This window comes from Phascolarctos cinereus, unplaced genomic scaffold (genome assembly GCF_003287225.1).
Source record: "Phascolarctos cinereus isolate Bilbo 61053 unplaced genomic scaffold, phaCin_HiC Scaffold_1;HRSCAF=81, whole genome shotgun sequence".
In the NCBI taxonomy this organism is placed as follows: domain Eukaryota; kingdom Metazoa; phylum Chordata; class Mammalia; order Diprotodontia; family Phascolarctidae; genus Phascolarctos; species Phascolarctos cinereus.
In genome coordinates, this window is record NW_027555514.1 from 162264978 (window position 1) to 162279970 (window position 14993).

At 35.7% G+C, this 14993-nt stretch overlaps 1 protein-coding gene across 1 annotated transcript in view; it reads left to right on the top strand.

Annotated features, from left to right (window-relative positions):
- Positions 1–14993, top strand: part of UPF2 (UPF2 regulator of nonsense mediated mRNA decay) — a 113898-nt gene that overhangs the window by 60733 nt on the left and 38172 nt on the right. The window contains exons 10-12 of the mRNA XM_078150030.1: positions 10522–10630; positions 13461–13574; positions 13946–14062. Of these exons, the coding sequence (XP_078006156.1) occupies positions 10522–10630; positions 13461–13574; positions 13946–14062 (340 nt within the window). The remainder of the gene's footprint in view (positions 1–10521; positions 10631–13460; positions 13575–13945; positions 14063–14993) is intronic.

Below are 14993 nucleotides of genomic sequence, written 5' to 3' on the forward strand. Positions count from 1 at the left end.
GCTCCTAGCCTGGTCCTAGCCCCCATGTGTTCCTTCTGTTGCTCTTGCTTCTTTGACCCCAGCTTCTCCATGTCCTTGAGTTGTGTGCTGGCCCCTTACCTCTAAGGACAAACATCCCCTTTCCTTGCTCCATCCCTCCCTTCCCCATATTTGTAAGCAAATTCACATTACATAAAAATTACTTTATATAGAGGTCTGTGAAATGGCCCACTTAAGTAAAGCAAGAACTATCTGTATGCATTCTCAATTGGTAATAGAAATATGTCTTACCTGACAGAGAAGTAGAAGGGGACGGGAAAAGAGAAGGGGCCTGGAAGGGTGAAGGTGATTGGGGGAAAAAAAAGAGGGCAGATAAGTGAAAGTGAAAGTGGTCAGAAGCAAAACAGACTTTCAAGGAGGGACAGGATAAAAAGAGAGAAGGATAAACAGAAGGATGTAGAAGGGGGTGGTGAGGGTGTGAATGTGAATGGGATAAACTGAGCCATAAAATGGAAGCAAGTAGCTGAATGGATTAGAAAGCAGAATCCAACACTGTATTTATAAGAAACAGTGTTGAAACAGAGAAACACAGAGTTAAAATAAAGGCCTGAAGCAGAGTTTGTTATGGTTTAGCTGAAGTAAAAAAGCCAGGGGTTGCAATCAAGATAAAGCAAAAGCAAAAATTGGTCTCATTAAGGAGGGATAAGTAGAGAAATGACATCTTGCTAAAAGGCCCTGTAGAGGGGGGGGCAGCTAGGTGGCATAATGGGTAGAGCACTGGCCCTGAAGTCAGGAGGACCTGAGCTCAAATCTGGCCTCAGACACATACCACGTAACACTCACTAGCTGTGTGTCTCTGAGCAAGTCACTTAACCCCAGTTGCCTCACACGCAACAAAAAAGGCGACATCGGCAATGAAATGATAGCATTACTAAACATATATGCACCAAATGGTATCGTATCTACCTTCTTAAAGGAAAAATTAAGTGAATTACAAGAGGAAATGGGCATTAAAACTGTACTAGTGGAGGATCCCAACCTTCCCCTCTCAGACTTAGATAAACATAACCATCAAATAAATAAGAAAGAAGTTAAGGAAATGAATAGAATCCTTGAAAAGTTAGATATGTTAGACCTCTGGAGAAAACTGAATGGAAATAACAAGCGTATCTCTCTGTCTTTCTCTCTCTCTCTCTCTCTCTTTTTGCTTACATGACACCTTTACAAAAAAATTGATCTTGTATGAGGGCATAAGAACCTCACAATCAAAGGCAGAAAAGCAGAAATATTAAATGCATCCTTTTGAGATCATAATGCAGTAAAAATTGAATTAAATAAAGGGCTGTGGAAGTAGAGATTAAAAATTAGAAAAAGAATAACCTAATCCTAAATAATGAGTGAGTTAAAGAATAAATCATAAAAAAATAGTTTCATTAAAGAGAATGACAACACTGAGACAATGTTCACAAATTTATGGGATGTAACCAAAGCAGTACTTGAGGGAAATTTTATATCTTTAAACACCTACATCACTAAAAAAGAGAAAGAGCAGATCAGTGAATTGGAGATGCAACTGAAAAAAAACCTAGAAAAAGAACAAATCTCCAATTAAACACTAAAATGGGAATCCTGAAAATCAAAGGAGAGCTTAATAAAATTGACAGTTAAAACCCAAAACAAACCATTGAATTAATAAATAGAACTAGTAGCTGATTTTATGAGGGGAAAAAAACCAAGAAAATAGATGAACTATGGGTTAAGTTGATTAAAAAAAAAATCAAATTACTAGTATCAAAAATGAAAAGGATTCATACATTGCCAGTGAAGATAAATAAAGCAATTATTAGGAGTTATTTTGCCCAATTATATGCCAGCAAAACTGATAATCTAAGTGAAATGTATGAATATTTACAAAAACATACTGCCTAGATTAACAGAAGAGAAAAATAGAATACTCAAATAACACTATCATAGAAAAAGAAATTGAATAAGCCATAAATGAGTGTTATAAAAAAAAGTCACCAGGATCAGATGAATTTACAAGTAAATTCTACCAAATATTTGAGGGACAGTTAGTCCCAGTGCTCTTTTGGGAAAAAATAGGTAAAGGAGGAATCTTACAAATTTATTTTATGGCACAGATATGGTTCTTATACCCAAACCAGTGATAGTAAAAACAGAAAGAAAATTATAAACCATTTTTCTTAATGAATGTTGTTCATTGAGGCAGCTAGGTGGTGCAGTGGATAGAGAGCGCTGGCCCTGGATTCAGGAGGACCTGAGTTCAAATCCGGCCTCAGACACATAGTACCCTCTAGCTGTGTGACTCAGGGCAAGTCACTTACACCCAATTGCCTCACCCAAAAAAAAAAAAAAAAGAATGTTCAGTTTTTCAGTTGTTTCCAACTCTTTATGACTTCATTTGGGATTTTCTTGGCAAAGATACTGGGGTAGTTTGCTATTTCCTTCTCCAGCTCATTTTACAGATGAGGAAACTGAAGCAAACAGTTATTAAGTGACTTGGCCAGGGTCACACAGCCAGTAAATATCTTAGGTCAGATTTGAACTCGAGTCTTCCTGACTCTAGGCCCAGCATTCTGTTCTATTCACCTAGCTGCTCTCCCTTTGAGGTTACCTTCCATTTACATTATAAATATCTTGCACATGTAATTTTTGCCATGACATTGCCTCCATTAAAATGTGAGCTTTTTGAGGGCAGGGACCATGTTTTTTGCCTTTCTAGGAAGTATCTGAGGTCAAATTTGAGCTCATGAAAGAGAGTGTTTCTGACCCCAGACTGGCGCTCTATGGTTTTAATACCTAAGCCAGGGAGAGTAAAAACAAAACTATAGGTCAATTTCCCTAATGAATATTGATACAAAAATTTTAAATAAAATACTAGCATGGCAGTTACACCAGTATGTTACAAAAAGTCATACATTATGAACTGGTGAGATTTATACCAGGAATGCAGGACTGGTTCAGTATTAGGAAAACCTATCAGTATGATTGACCATAGCAATAACAAAAACAACAAAAATCATGATTATATCACGAGATACAGAAAAGGCCTTTGACATATACCGTATCCCTTTCTATTAAAAACATTGGAAAGCATAGGAACCAGTGGGACCTTTCTTAAGATGATAAGTAGTATCTATCTAAAACCAAGAGCAAGCATTATCTGTAACAGTGAAAAACTTGAAGCCTTCCCAACAAGATTGGGGAGAATGTTCATTATCAATAGTATTCAATATTGTGCTAGAAATGCCAGTCAAAGCAATATGTCAGCAACAACAAAAAGAAATTGAAGGAATGGGAGTAGGCAGTGAGGAAACAAAACTGTTACTCTTTGCTAATGATATGATGGTGTATATTTAGAGAATCCTAGAAAATCAACTAAAATTTGGTTGAAGTAATTACCAGCCTTAGCAAAGTTGCAAAATATAAAGTAAACCTACATAAATCATCAGCATTTCTATGTGCTACCAATAAAATCCAGCAGGAAGAGATAGAGAAATTCCATTTAAAATAACCGCAGATAGTACAGAATACTTAGGACTCTGCCTGCCAAGACAAAGCCAAGGACTCTGTGAATATAAGTACAGAACAGTTTTCATGCATTCTAGAGAAATATTCATTGCTCATGGGTAGACCAAGCCAAAATAATAAAAATGAGAATTCTTCCTAAGTTAATTTACTTATTTAATGCCATACTAATCCATTGACGAAAGAATTATTTTATAGAGCTAGAAAAAATAATAACAAAGTACAGCTTGAAGAAAAAAAGTTCAAGAATGTCAGGGAAATCAATGAAAAAAAATGAAAGTTGGGCCAGCAGTACCAAATTTCAAACTACATTACAAAGCACTAATCATCAAAACAATCTAGTACAGTTATCCCTTCCACATCACAACTTTTCCCATCATGGTTTCGATATATCACAGGTTGGCTTAAGAAATTAAATGGGAATTTTTGTAGAGTTTTGCAGAAGTCACAGGCAACACAGAAGAAGTTTAGAAACTCAGAAATTCATTAAAAATATATATTATATATATAGTATTGCATAATATCAATCCAAATTTTACAATAAGATTCTGTAAACACCCCACAAAAGAAAAAGAAAATTTCTTCTCTGGCATGATGGGAAGGCCAAAAAGTTTTGCTCTCCTTTTCCAGATCGTGTGGGTATGGCGCCCCTAACCTTCCCTGATATGGAAGGGACTAGCTAAGAAATAGAGTAGATTTGTGGGTTAGATTAGGTAAACAATACACTACAGTAAATGACCACAGTAATCTAGTGTTTGATTAACCTAAGGATTCAAGCTTTTGGGGCAAGAACTTGCCATCTGATAAAAATTACTCTGAAAAGTGGAAAGTAGTTAGACAGAAACTAAGCATGGATCATCATCTCACCGTATGCCAAGATAAGGTTAAAATGGATACATGATTTAGACATAAAGGGTGATGTCATAAGTAAATTAGAGAAGCATGAAAATGTACCTGTCAGAGCTATGGATAAGGGAAAGTTTATGACCAAATAAGATAAAGGATCACAGGAAGTAAATTGGATAATTTTGATTACATGAAATTGCACAAACAAAACTTATAAGCCAAAATTAGGAGGAGAACAGGAATTTTGGGGAAAATTTTTACACAAATTTTACTGATAAAGACCTCATTTCTCAAATATGTATAGGGAATGAGTCAAATTTCTAAAAATAAGAGCCATTCCCCAGTTGGTAAATGGTCAAAGGCTATAACAGGCAGTTTTCAGAAGAAATCAAAGCCATGTATAGTAAAATGAAAAAATACTCCAAATCACTACTGATTAGAGAAATGCAAATTAAAACCACTCTGAGACACCATCTCAGTTCTGTCAGATCAGCTAACAAGACAGAAAAGGAAAATGATAAATGCTGGAAGGAATGTGGAAAAATTGAGATGCTGATGCATTGTTGGTAGAGTTATGAACTAATCCAGCTGTTCTGGAGAACAATTTAGAAGTGTACCCAAGGAGCTGTAAAACTGCTTAAATTACTCTTTGACCCAGAAATACTACTATTAGGTGTATGTCCTAAAGAGATTTTTTAAAAATAAGGGATAAGGACCTATTTGTACAAAAATATTTATAGCAGTTCTTTTTGTGGTGGCAAAGAATTGGAAATCAAGGGGATGCCCATCAATTGAGGCATTGTTTGACTGAACAGATTGTGGTATATGATTGTGATGGAATCCCATTGTGCTATAAAAAGTGATGAGAGAGATGGTTCAGAAAAACCTGGGAAGTCTTATATGAACTGATGCAAAGTGAAATGAGCAGAACCAGGAGAACATTGTACATTGTTAACAATAATATTGCAAGAATGATCAGCTGTGAAAGACTTAGCTGCCCTGTTGAGGACAATGATCCAAAACTATTACAAAGGACTCGTGATGAAAAATGATATCTACCTCCAGAAAAAGAATTGTTGAACTATGAATGCAGATTAAAGTGTACTTTTTAAACTTTATTTCTTTTATATTTTTATTTTTTGTCTGTTTTCTTTTGCAACATTACTTACATGGAAAAGTTTTGCATGGCTTCACATGTATAATGAGTATCAAATTTCTTGTATTCTCAGAGAGGGAGAGAATTTGAAACTCAGATTTTTTTTCAAATGTTGAAAAATATTTTACATGTAATTGGGAAATATTTAATGAAATAAAAAATAAAACTTGAGATTTTTTTAAAAAATATTTTACAGATATATTTAAACAGCAGATTTGTACCTTGTGAAGTCAGTTATTAAGAAAATGACAGAATTGGGAAATAACCTTGTTTCAAATCTGGCTTTGCCTGTTGTTTGTGTTTGGTTGCCTTATAGCTGGGAGATTCAGGTTTAGCAGCTGTGTATCAAGAGTTTTTCCTGTATATGTATATATCATGTCCCCTTCAAAAGCAGAACCAGAAAGTTTACTTTCTTTGTACTTCCACAACTTTACCTGTCAAATTCCAGGGAAGTTCTCTGCATTTATTGTGTTGGCAAGTTATTCTACTTGAATATCTGTATTTTAGAAATATTAAAAGTTGTTTTTGTCATTTCAGTCACGTCCTGTTCTTAGTCAGCTCATCTGGACTTTTCTTGGTAAAGATGCTGGAGTGATTTGCCATTTCCTTTTCCACCTCGTTTTATAGATGAGGAAATTGAGGCAAACAGGGTTAAGTGACTTGCCCAGAATCATGTAGCTGCTAAGTGTCTAAGGCTACATTTGAACTTAGGTCTTCCTGATTCCAGGCCCAACCCTCTATCTGTTGCACCACCTAATGATACCTAGTTTTAAAACAACAACAAAAATAAATCCTGGACATGTGATAGTAATACCCAAAGTGACATTTTTATACTAGATACTTGCCACTTGATGGTGCTAGTGCATTAGGAATGTGTACATTTCTATGAGAAGTTAACCAAGAGAGTCTTCTGAGTGCCAGTTTCATAATTATTGATCCCAGCCTTTTCTTTATTGTATTTCACTTATTTAGCATCATCTTTACGTGTTTTCTTTGAAGGAAACTCCTTTGTGTTCTTTAATTGAACTGTAACAGTGTACTTTCACGTTTAATTGTTCAGTATTTTGAATGGAGATAAAATTAGTAGCTTTCTATAGTCAGATATTTTATATCCAAAAGAAACTTGACATACTTTTAGGGAGATGATTGAGTGGAAGATAGCTGTAAATATATGTCCCCTTTTCTTCTTACTTATAAACTCATCTGATATCTTAAAATCTATTGCTTGATATTATTTTTCTGTAGTTAATGAGTATGTGTTTACTAACTTTGAACATATACTCCTTCAGACCTTGAAAATATGAATACGTGTTGTTATTAATTAACTAAAGAAAAGTCCATTAGGAGGTTAGCTGGAATAACTGAAAGGCTCTGATAATTTAACAAGAGTATCTTACTTGTTAATAAAATACCCAGTTATTTTGTCCTATAAGATTATGAAATCAATCATTTAAAGATGTTTTTAGTTTACTTTCTGATTTCTGTTTTATCATAAAAATTCCCTAGAATAATGAGCCATAAGATTATATTAATGACAATATATTTATAATAACTTATAAGTTTACGATAGCATAATACATTTATAATAATTCATATTATAGATCATAGGTGAAGTCAAACAAGATTTCTGCTTTCTATGAACTTGAAGTGTAAAACAGATAGCTAAAATAGGTATGAAGCTTGTATAGAGACTGAATGCATTAAATGTACATTAACATAGCATTAGTTTTTTTTACACAGAGTGCTTCTCTCTTTTTTGAGAGCTCCTGAGTGAAAGTGGTCCTGAATTTCAGATTTAGACAGGAACTACTTGCTTGGAGACAGTTTGGTGGATTTACTAGAAGTATTGTGTTCCAGCAGAAGGATGGTGGTCTTAGGCTAGTTGATATGTAGCAGAAAGTGAGACCTTAGAAGCTTTCGAATTCGAGCTCCTCATTTTACAGATGAGAAACCTGAGGCCCAGACAGATTAATGAGCCTGCCCAATAACAAAGCTATTAAATGTCAGAGCTGGGTTTTGAACTCTGTCCCCCTTACTCCAAAACCAGTATTCATTTCACTGTACTTCATTATAACATTATTTAAAAAATTTTAAAGCTCTGTACGTGTACCCTGCCTCAGTAACCACCTTGCATTTATTTTGTATATATTTGTATGTGTTGTCTCCCCAAAAGAATGTAAGCTTCATGAGAGAAGGGATGGTTTTATTCTTTCGTCTTATATCACCAACACCATTGGAGTTGGGCACATAGCGGGATCTTAATACATGCTTTTTTCTTGATTGTTTGATAGAACAGTTCTATAAAGTAGATTAGTGGGGTAGAGAATAGCCTTCCTCCACAAAAGTAACCCAGATTTTAGGATCATCAGTTTAAAATTGAAAAAGACTTTGGAGGTCATCCAGTCCAATCCCTGAATTTTATAGGTGGTGAAACTAAGGCCCAGAGAGTTTGTGACTTATTTAGGGTAGTAAATAACATCAATTGTATTTGAACCCAGGTCTTTGACTCCAAATCCAATACTAGATCCACTGTAGCAAGCTACTTCTACATTGTAAATAACAAAAATAGTGTCTTCATATTACAGCTTACAGGTTACTTGATTTGTTCAGGATCGCTTATGTAGGAAGTGTTGGCTCAGGTTATTTGAATCTAGGGCAGCTAGGTGGCTCAGTGGATAGAGCACCAGGCATGAAATCAGGAAGACTACTTTTCCTGAGTGCCTATCCAGCCTCAGACACTTAGTAGCTGTGTGATGCTGCTCAAGTCACTTAACCCTGTTTGACTCAGTTTCCTTATGACCTGGAGAAGGAAATGACAAACTACTCCAATATCTTTGTCAAGAAAACCCCAAATGGGGTCTTGAAGAGTTGGATGCAACTGAAAATTATTGAACAACCACAGCAGCAAAGCAAAAATATACCTAATTAAGAGATGAACAGAGAAACCATATTTTTGGGCAACTAGGTGGTGCAGTGGATAGAGTTGGGCCTGAAGTCAGTAAGACTCATCTTCCTGAGTTCAAATCTGGCCTTAGACACATACTAGCCGTGTGACCCTGGGCAAGTCATTTAACCCTGTTTGCTTCAGTTTCTTCATCTGTAAAATGAGGTGGAAAAGGAAATGGCAAACCATTCTGGTATCTTTGCCAAGAAAACCCCTAACGAGTCACAAAGAGTCAGACACAACTGAAAAACGACTGTACAACAACAAATTTGAATCTAGGTCTCTCATTTTTAAGTCCAGCCTTCTTACCATTACATCATGCTGCATTTCAGAATCAAGCAACTGTGTGGGAGGTATATAATGCATGGCAGCCCCTTGAAAAGAGTGAGGTAGGGTGAAATGCAAAACCTAGAGAACTCTCCAAGCCTTAATCCAAAGCTGAAAGCACTTTAACTGTATTGTCAGAGAGTCACAGTGCTGGATCAGCCTTCAAAAAGTCTTGGAATAAGTTGTGTTTGAGCTAGGTCTGTAGCAGCTAGGGAGAGCAGTAGCAGTAGGCAGGACATCCAGAGTAGAGAGGACAGTGAGCCAGATCAGGAAAACACAGCACTGAGAAGTCAGAGAAGAACAAAACGCTAGTAGTCAGAATTCGGAATGGAGTTGAGAGAGGGAGTAGGCTTGCACTATGAACGTAATTTACTGTATTTTTCAGTAACTGGCTTATAATTTTGTTCTAACTTGTTAAATGGCTTCATAGTGCTCTTTTAAAAAAAATTGTCCTTTTTATAATTTTTATTCTTCTTTACCCACTTTGTTATCAGTTGCTTTTTGCTGTTAGTGTGCAGCTTAGCTCTATCTAATATGCTTGTTCTGATCTGCTGTTAGCCAGACAGCCAAGCTAGGAAACTTGTTAGAACTATATGTAAAGTAAGAAAAATAGGCTGTAAGTGAGAATTTCTCTGTAAATTAGTAAACAAGTTTTAGCGAATGAATATATATTTTAATTGCTCAGATGCCTTTTGGGGGAGGGAGGAAGGGAAAAGTTTTATTTTTTAATATTACTGTCCTTTCTCAGTGATATGTCTTTTTCTTCCCTCAAACTCTCCAATAGAACCCTCCCTTGTCACTAATAAGTACAGTCAGGCAAAACAAATCAGTGCATTGCTCATGTTTGAGAATATATGCCTCAGAGGTCTTTTGTTTCTTCCTGTTCTTCAGCTATGTTCCACATAATTGAACTTGCTAGATAAGTAACTTAGATAACTTTAAGTGTTGAGTTCTTTTTTTTGGGTGTGAGGCATTTGGAGTTAAGTGACTTGCTCAGGGCCATGCAGCTAGTAAGTGTCAAGTGTCTGAGGTCCTCCTGATTCCGAGGCTAGAGCTCTATCCACTGCACCACCTAGCTGCCCCTTAAGTGTTGTTATTGATAAGCTTTCTAGTCTATACTCTACTGCAGTGCTTGATTATCTGTGAACTTGTGGTGGCTAATTATGTGACAAATGTTTAGGCCAGGGGTAGGGAATCCCCTGCCTCTAGGCCACATGTGGCCTTCTAGATCCTTGGTTGCAGCCTTTTGACTGAGTCCAAATTTTAGAGAACAGATCCTTTTATTAAGGGGATTTATTCTGTGAAGTTTGGATTCAATCAAAGGGCTGCACTTGACGACCTAGAGAGCCACATGTGGCCTCAAGGCCACCAGTTCTCCACACCTGGTTTAGACTGTTTCAAAGTTTTATGTATTTTTACATTAAGGTCATTAATAATTTTGAGCAGATGTCTTCAGTAACATTGTAAATATTTACCATAAAGCATTATAACTTTCAGAAAAGAGCTTTGAGTGTTTAAATGTAAAGAGTATCAGCTTTTAAAATATTTCTATAAATTATTTACTTTTGTTGTATTTTATTGTGGTACCTGCTAATATGTAGTCAATATATGCTTTTTTACATTCATCCTAATTGTGTGAACATATAAGGAAGCTTATGTTTAAAGGAATTAATTCTGATATATCCTTTCCTTTATTGCATGCTGTATATAATTTTTACAGATTGGATTTATTACCATTTTATGCAAGATTGGTTGCCACATTACATCCTTGCATGTCAGATGTTGCAGAGGATCTTTGTTCGATGCTGAAGGGAGATTTCAGATTTCATGTATGTATTTTTACTACTTATTTTATAGTATCTACAGGCTTAGTTAAAAAAATACCTAATGATCTTTTTGATGTACAAATTTGCTTCATAATTCAGAAAATGAGGAATTCTTAAATTGGTGTGTGTTAAATAATTTAATGGAGGGATCTTCTGAAGTTATGGTGTTTATTGAATGCTCTGCTTGCTCCAAAATTTTGGGCTGCTTCACTGCCAGGTTTCTCTTCTGGTTGAAGACAGACTGCATCATCGTCTTCGTCGTTGTCATTGTCATCGTCGTCATCATCATCATCATCATCATCATCATCATCATCATCATTATCATTATTTAAGCCCCAGAATTTACTCTGGCTCCATTGTGTGTTTATGTCAGCAAGTTGCTTAGGTATCTTGAGTCTCAGTATTCCCAGTACTCAGCTTTTGAAGGCATAAGAAACTCTACAGAAACTCCATGAACTCTAATGAGTCTGTTACCATCACATTTTCCGTTCATGCTTTTACCACGTATTTAAGATCTTTCTCTTTAAAAATTTCCAGGTCTTTTTATAGGGAATGTTTCTAAGTGTAACAGTCATATCTCAATATTATAGCAGAAAACCAGGAGTTGATACTATACTTGGTGGGTTCCAGGAACTCTCTTCTTTGCTTGCTAGGTTCCTTTGTGCTCTCAGATGAACTGCCATGCCAACTGGTAGAACCAATGCAGGAGAAAGAGAAAGAAGACCTGATTTTCAGCCCTTTTAATGCCTTTGTGACCTTGGACAATTCGTTTAAACTTTGTGGGATTTAATTTTCTCATCTGTAATCTAATGGGCTTGGACTAGATGATCTTTAAGGTCATTTCCAACTTAAACCCCTGAGATTCAGTAATTATTCATCTTTGACAAGGGAGGCTGCCTGGTGAAACTACTTGGCAATAGTGAGAGAAGTGGGAATAGTGACCAGATAAAGAGAGGGATGAAATGGACAATCATTAGGAGGAGGAACAGGATAATAACAGACTCTAGAAAAACCGAACTCCTGAAGCATCTGATCAGCACAATCTGATGTTAGATTACTTTTTCTTAAAAAGGTTAAATACTTTTCTTTTTTTAAAGGCAGTTGGGGTTAAGTGACTTTCCCTGTGTCACACAGCTAGTAAGTGTCAAGTGTTTGATCTGAGGCCAGATTTGAACTCAGGTCCTCCTGACTTTAGGGGCTGGTGTTCTATCCGTTGCGCCACCTAGCTGCCTCAAAAAGGTTAAATACTTTTAAGTTCTCTATAAAGGACTGTTCAGATTCCTCTATTGTAAACATTTTATCAAGTCAGAAGTTTATGTGTCTGAAGCAGGATTAATGATTAAATATTTAACAGAATTTTTATTGGATGGGGTTTGAGTAATGGCAAATGACAGGCTGATTTATGGTTTTTTTTTTCTATAGGAAAACATTCATTACTTAGTCTGTTTCATAGGAGTGAACTTCTTTATTAAAAAATATAGTTTAATGCTTCTACTCTGATCCCTTGATTTGTATCTTCATAAAGTTTTTGTTATAATGTATCTTTTTTATATAACCTGGTTATATTTGATTCCTTAGCTGTCTTTCCTATCAAATATCCAGCTAGTTGCCAGATCTTGCTGTTTCTTCCGCCACAGCATCTTACAACTGGCTCCTCCTCTCTGCTCACACAGCCACCACCTAAATTGGGAGGGGTCGGAGAAGGGAAGGGAATAGATATTTAAGTACCAGGCATTGTGCCAGTTATTTTGTAAATATCTCATTTGAGACTCACAAGAATCCTTTGAGACAGGGCCACACCATTATCCCCATTTTGCATATGAGGAAACTGAGGCAGACAGAGTTTAACTGATTTGTCCATGGTCACACATCTAGTAAGTGTCTGAGACCTAATTTGAATTTAGGTTTTCCCAACTCCACATGTGATATATCTATGTCACCTTGCTGCCTCTCATTCAGACCCTTATTACCTCTCAGCTCTACTGTTGCAATTGGCTGCATAGTTGTTCTTCCTGACTCAGATCTCTTTCCATTTTGAACAATTTTGCCAAAAATAGTCTGACCATATCACTGTCCTACTTAACTGACCATGTCACTGCCCTACTTAACTGACTATGTCACTGCCTTACTCAGTAGAGACTTCTTTGTACTTCTAGGATAAAATATAAACTTGGCTTTTAGAGTCATTCACAATCTGGCCCCAACCTGTTTTGTCAGACTCATTTATACGTTTTTCCTCCTCGCTGTGTGACCCAGACAAACTGGTCTTTTCTCAGTTCCACATATGGTCCTCAGGCTTCTGTCTCCATGCCTTTGTAGTGACTGTCCTTTATGCTTGGAATGCATTTGCTCCTCACCTCTGCTTTAGAACCTCTCACTTTAACATACAGATGAAGTCCTATGTTCTATACAAAGCTGTTCCTGATTCTTCATCGTCCTTTTCTCTGGTAGAATATAAACTGCTAGAGAATAGGGATTTGTACTTATATCCAAAGTGCCTAGCACAGTGTCCGACACACAGTAGGAGCTTAATAAATGTATGTTAGTCTGTAAACATCACTTACTATATGTCAGGCATTGTGCTAGGGCTATAGATTCCAGGAAAGGCAAAAGATAATCTTTGCCGTCAAGAACTCACTGTCTAATGGGGGAGACAACATGCAAATAACTGTGTACAAATAGGCTATATGCAAGATAAATTGGAAAACAAGAATTTATAACCTTTTTTTAAACTGGAGCACAACATTTACTGATTTTTTTTTTCTGTCAGAAGAAATTAACATATTTCAAACTGTTATATACTTGCATGCATCTTTTCCTTTTTTCTCCATAGGTACGAAAAAAGGACCAGATCAATATTGAAACAAAGAATAAAACTGTTCGATTTATTGGAGAGCTAACAAAGTTTAAAATGTTCACTAAGAATGATACACTATATTGTCTAAAGGTTAGTGTTTTGATCATTCCTTTGATTTGATGGATTTATATGGAAATAAAAATGAAGTGCTATGTAAATGTAAGTAATAATACTACAAGATGCTGGTGTTTATGTATTATTTCAGAATAAATATGGCAATGGATAGTAACATTTTATTGTAACCCATTAAAAAGGAAGTTTATTATTCCTTTTATCTGTTCCTTTCAAGAATTAGAATTGTTCAATGAGAAAATCTAAAAAACATTAAAATTTAAGTTTAAAGACAAAAGTAAATTTTGAAACTTCTTAAATGCTGAAAAAGATCTTTTTTTAAAGAATGTAGAATTCTAAAGTTACACAATTTATTGGAAAAAATTAAAAATATGAATATGTTTTCACAGATGCTTCTGTCAGACTTTTCCCATCACCATATTGAAATGGCATGTACCCTGTTGGAAACTTGTGGAAGGTTTCTTTTCAGATCTCCTGAGTCTCACCTGAGAACCAGTGTTCTTTTGGTAAGAGGAAGAAATCATTGTTTATTTTTTAAAAGTCAAAATAATTACCAGGGTTGGTCTAAGACATCTTATTCATTTATTGTAAGCATAGCCATCCCTTGGTCTACAAGGGATGGCTATACTTTATATTTATCCCTATTTGAGAAATGCTGCTCTTTGCAATTGGAAGGTATTTTGCTTTTCAGTCTATCTAGTTGAGATAATCCAATATGATTAAAATTAGTTTTTTTCTACCTTTACATGCAAATATTTGAGTCCATCACCGGCTGCAGTTTTTCTTTCTTTCTTAAATTTAATTAGAGAACATTAGTTTTTTTAATCTAACTGCATATTTAGTTTTTCTTGGTTTTTGTGGCAGTATTTTAAAATACTCCTCCTGCCTATTTTAATCACCAGGACATTAGCCTAATTTCTATTTTCTTTTTGGGGGGGGGCTAGGCAACGAAGTTAAGTGACTTGTCCAGGGTCACACAGCTAGTAAGTGTTTTGTGTCTGAGGCCATATTTGAACTCAGGTCCTCTTGAATCAAGGGCCAGTGCTCTATCCACTGCGCCACCTAGCTGGCCCTGACATTAGCCTGATTTCATAAAAGACATGTTATCTTGAGACACAACTTAAGTTCTTAGTTTCTATTAGTACAGTGTTGAGGAATGGGTTATTTAATTTAGAGCATTTGTGATCCTATTCTGTAAAAAAAGATAATCAGCAGACTAGAACAATGGACTGAATCAGGATTAATGTAAAGTACTACCCTTAGTATAAAGATTGCACAGCACAAGTGCAAGGTAGGAGAGAGGTTCTTATGATGCAGATTCTTATGATAAAGATACAGAGTTTTAGTGGCATGTGATATTTATGAATCAGTATTATGATATGGAAGTTAAAGACCTAATGTCATTTTGAATAACATTCATATAAATCTATAGAATGC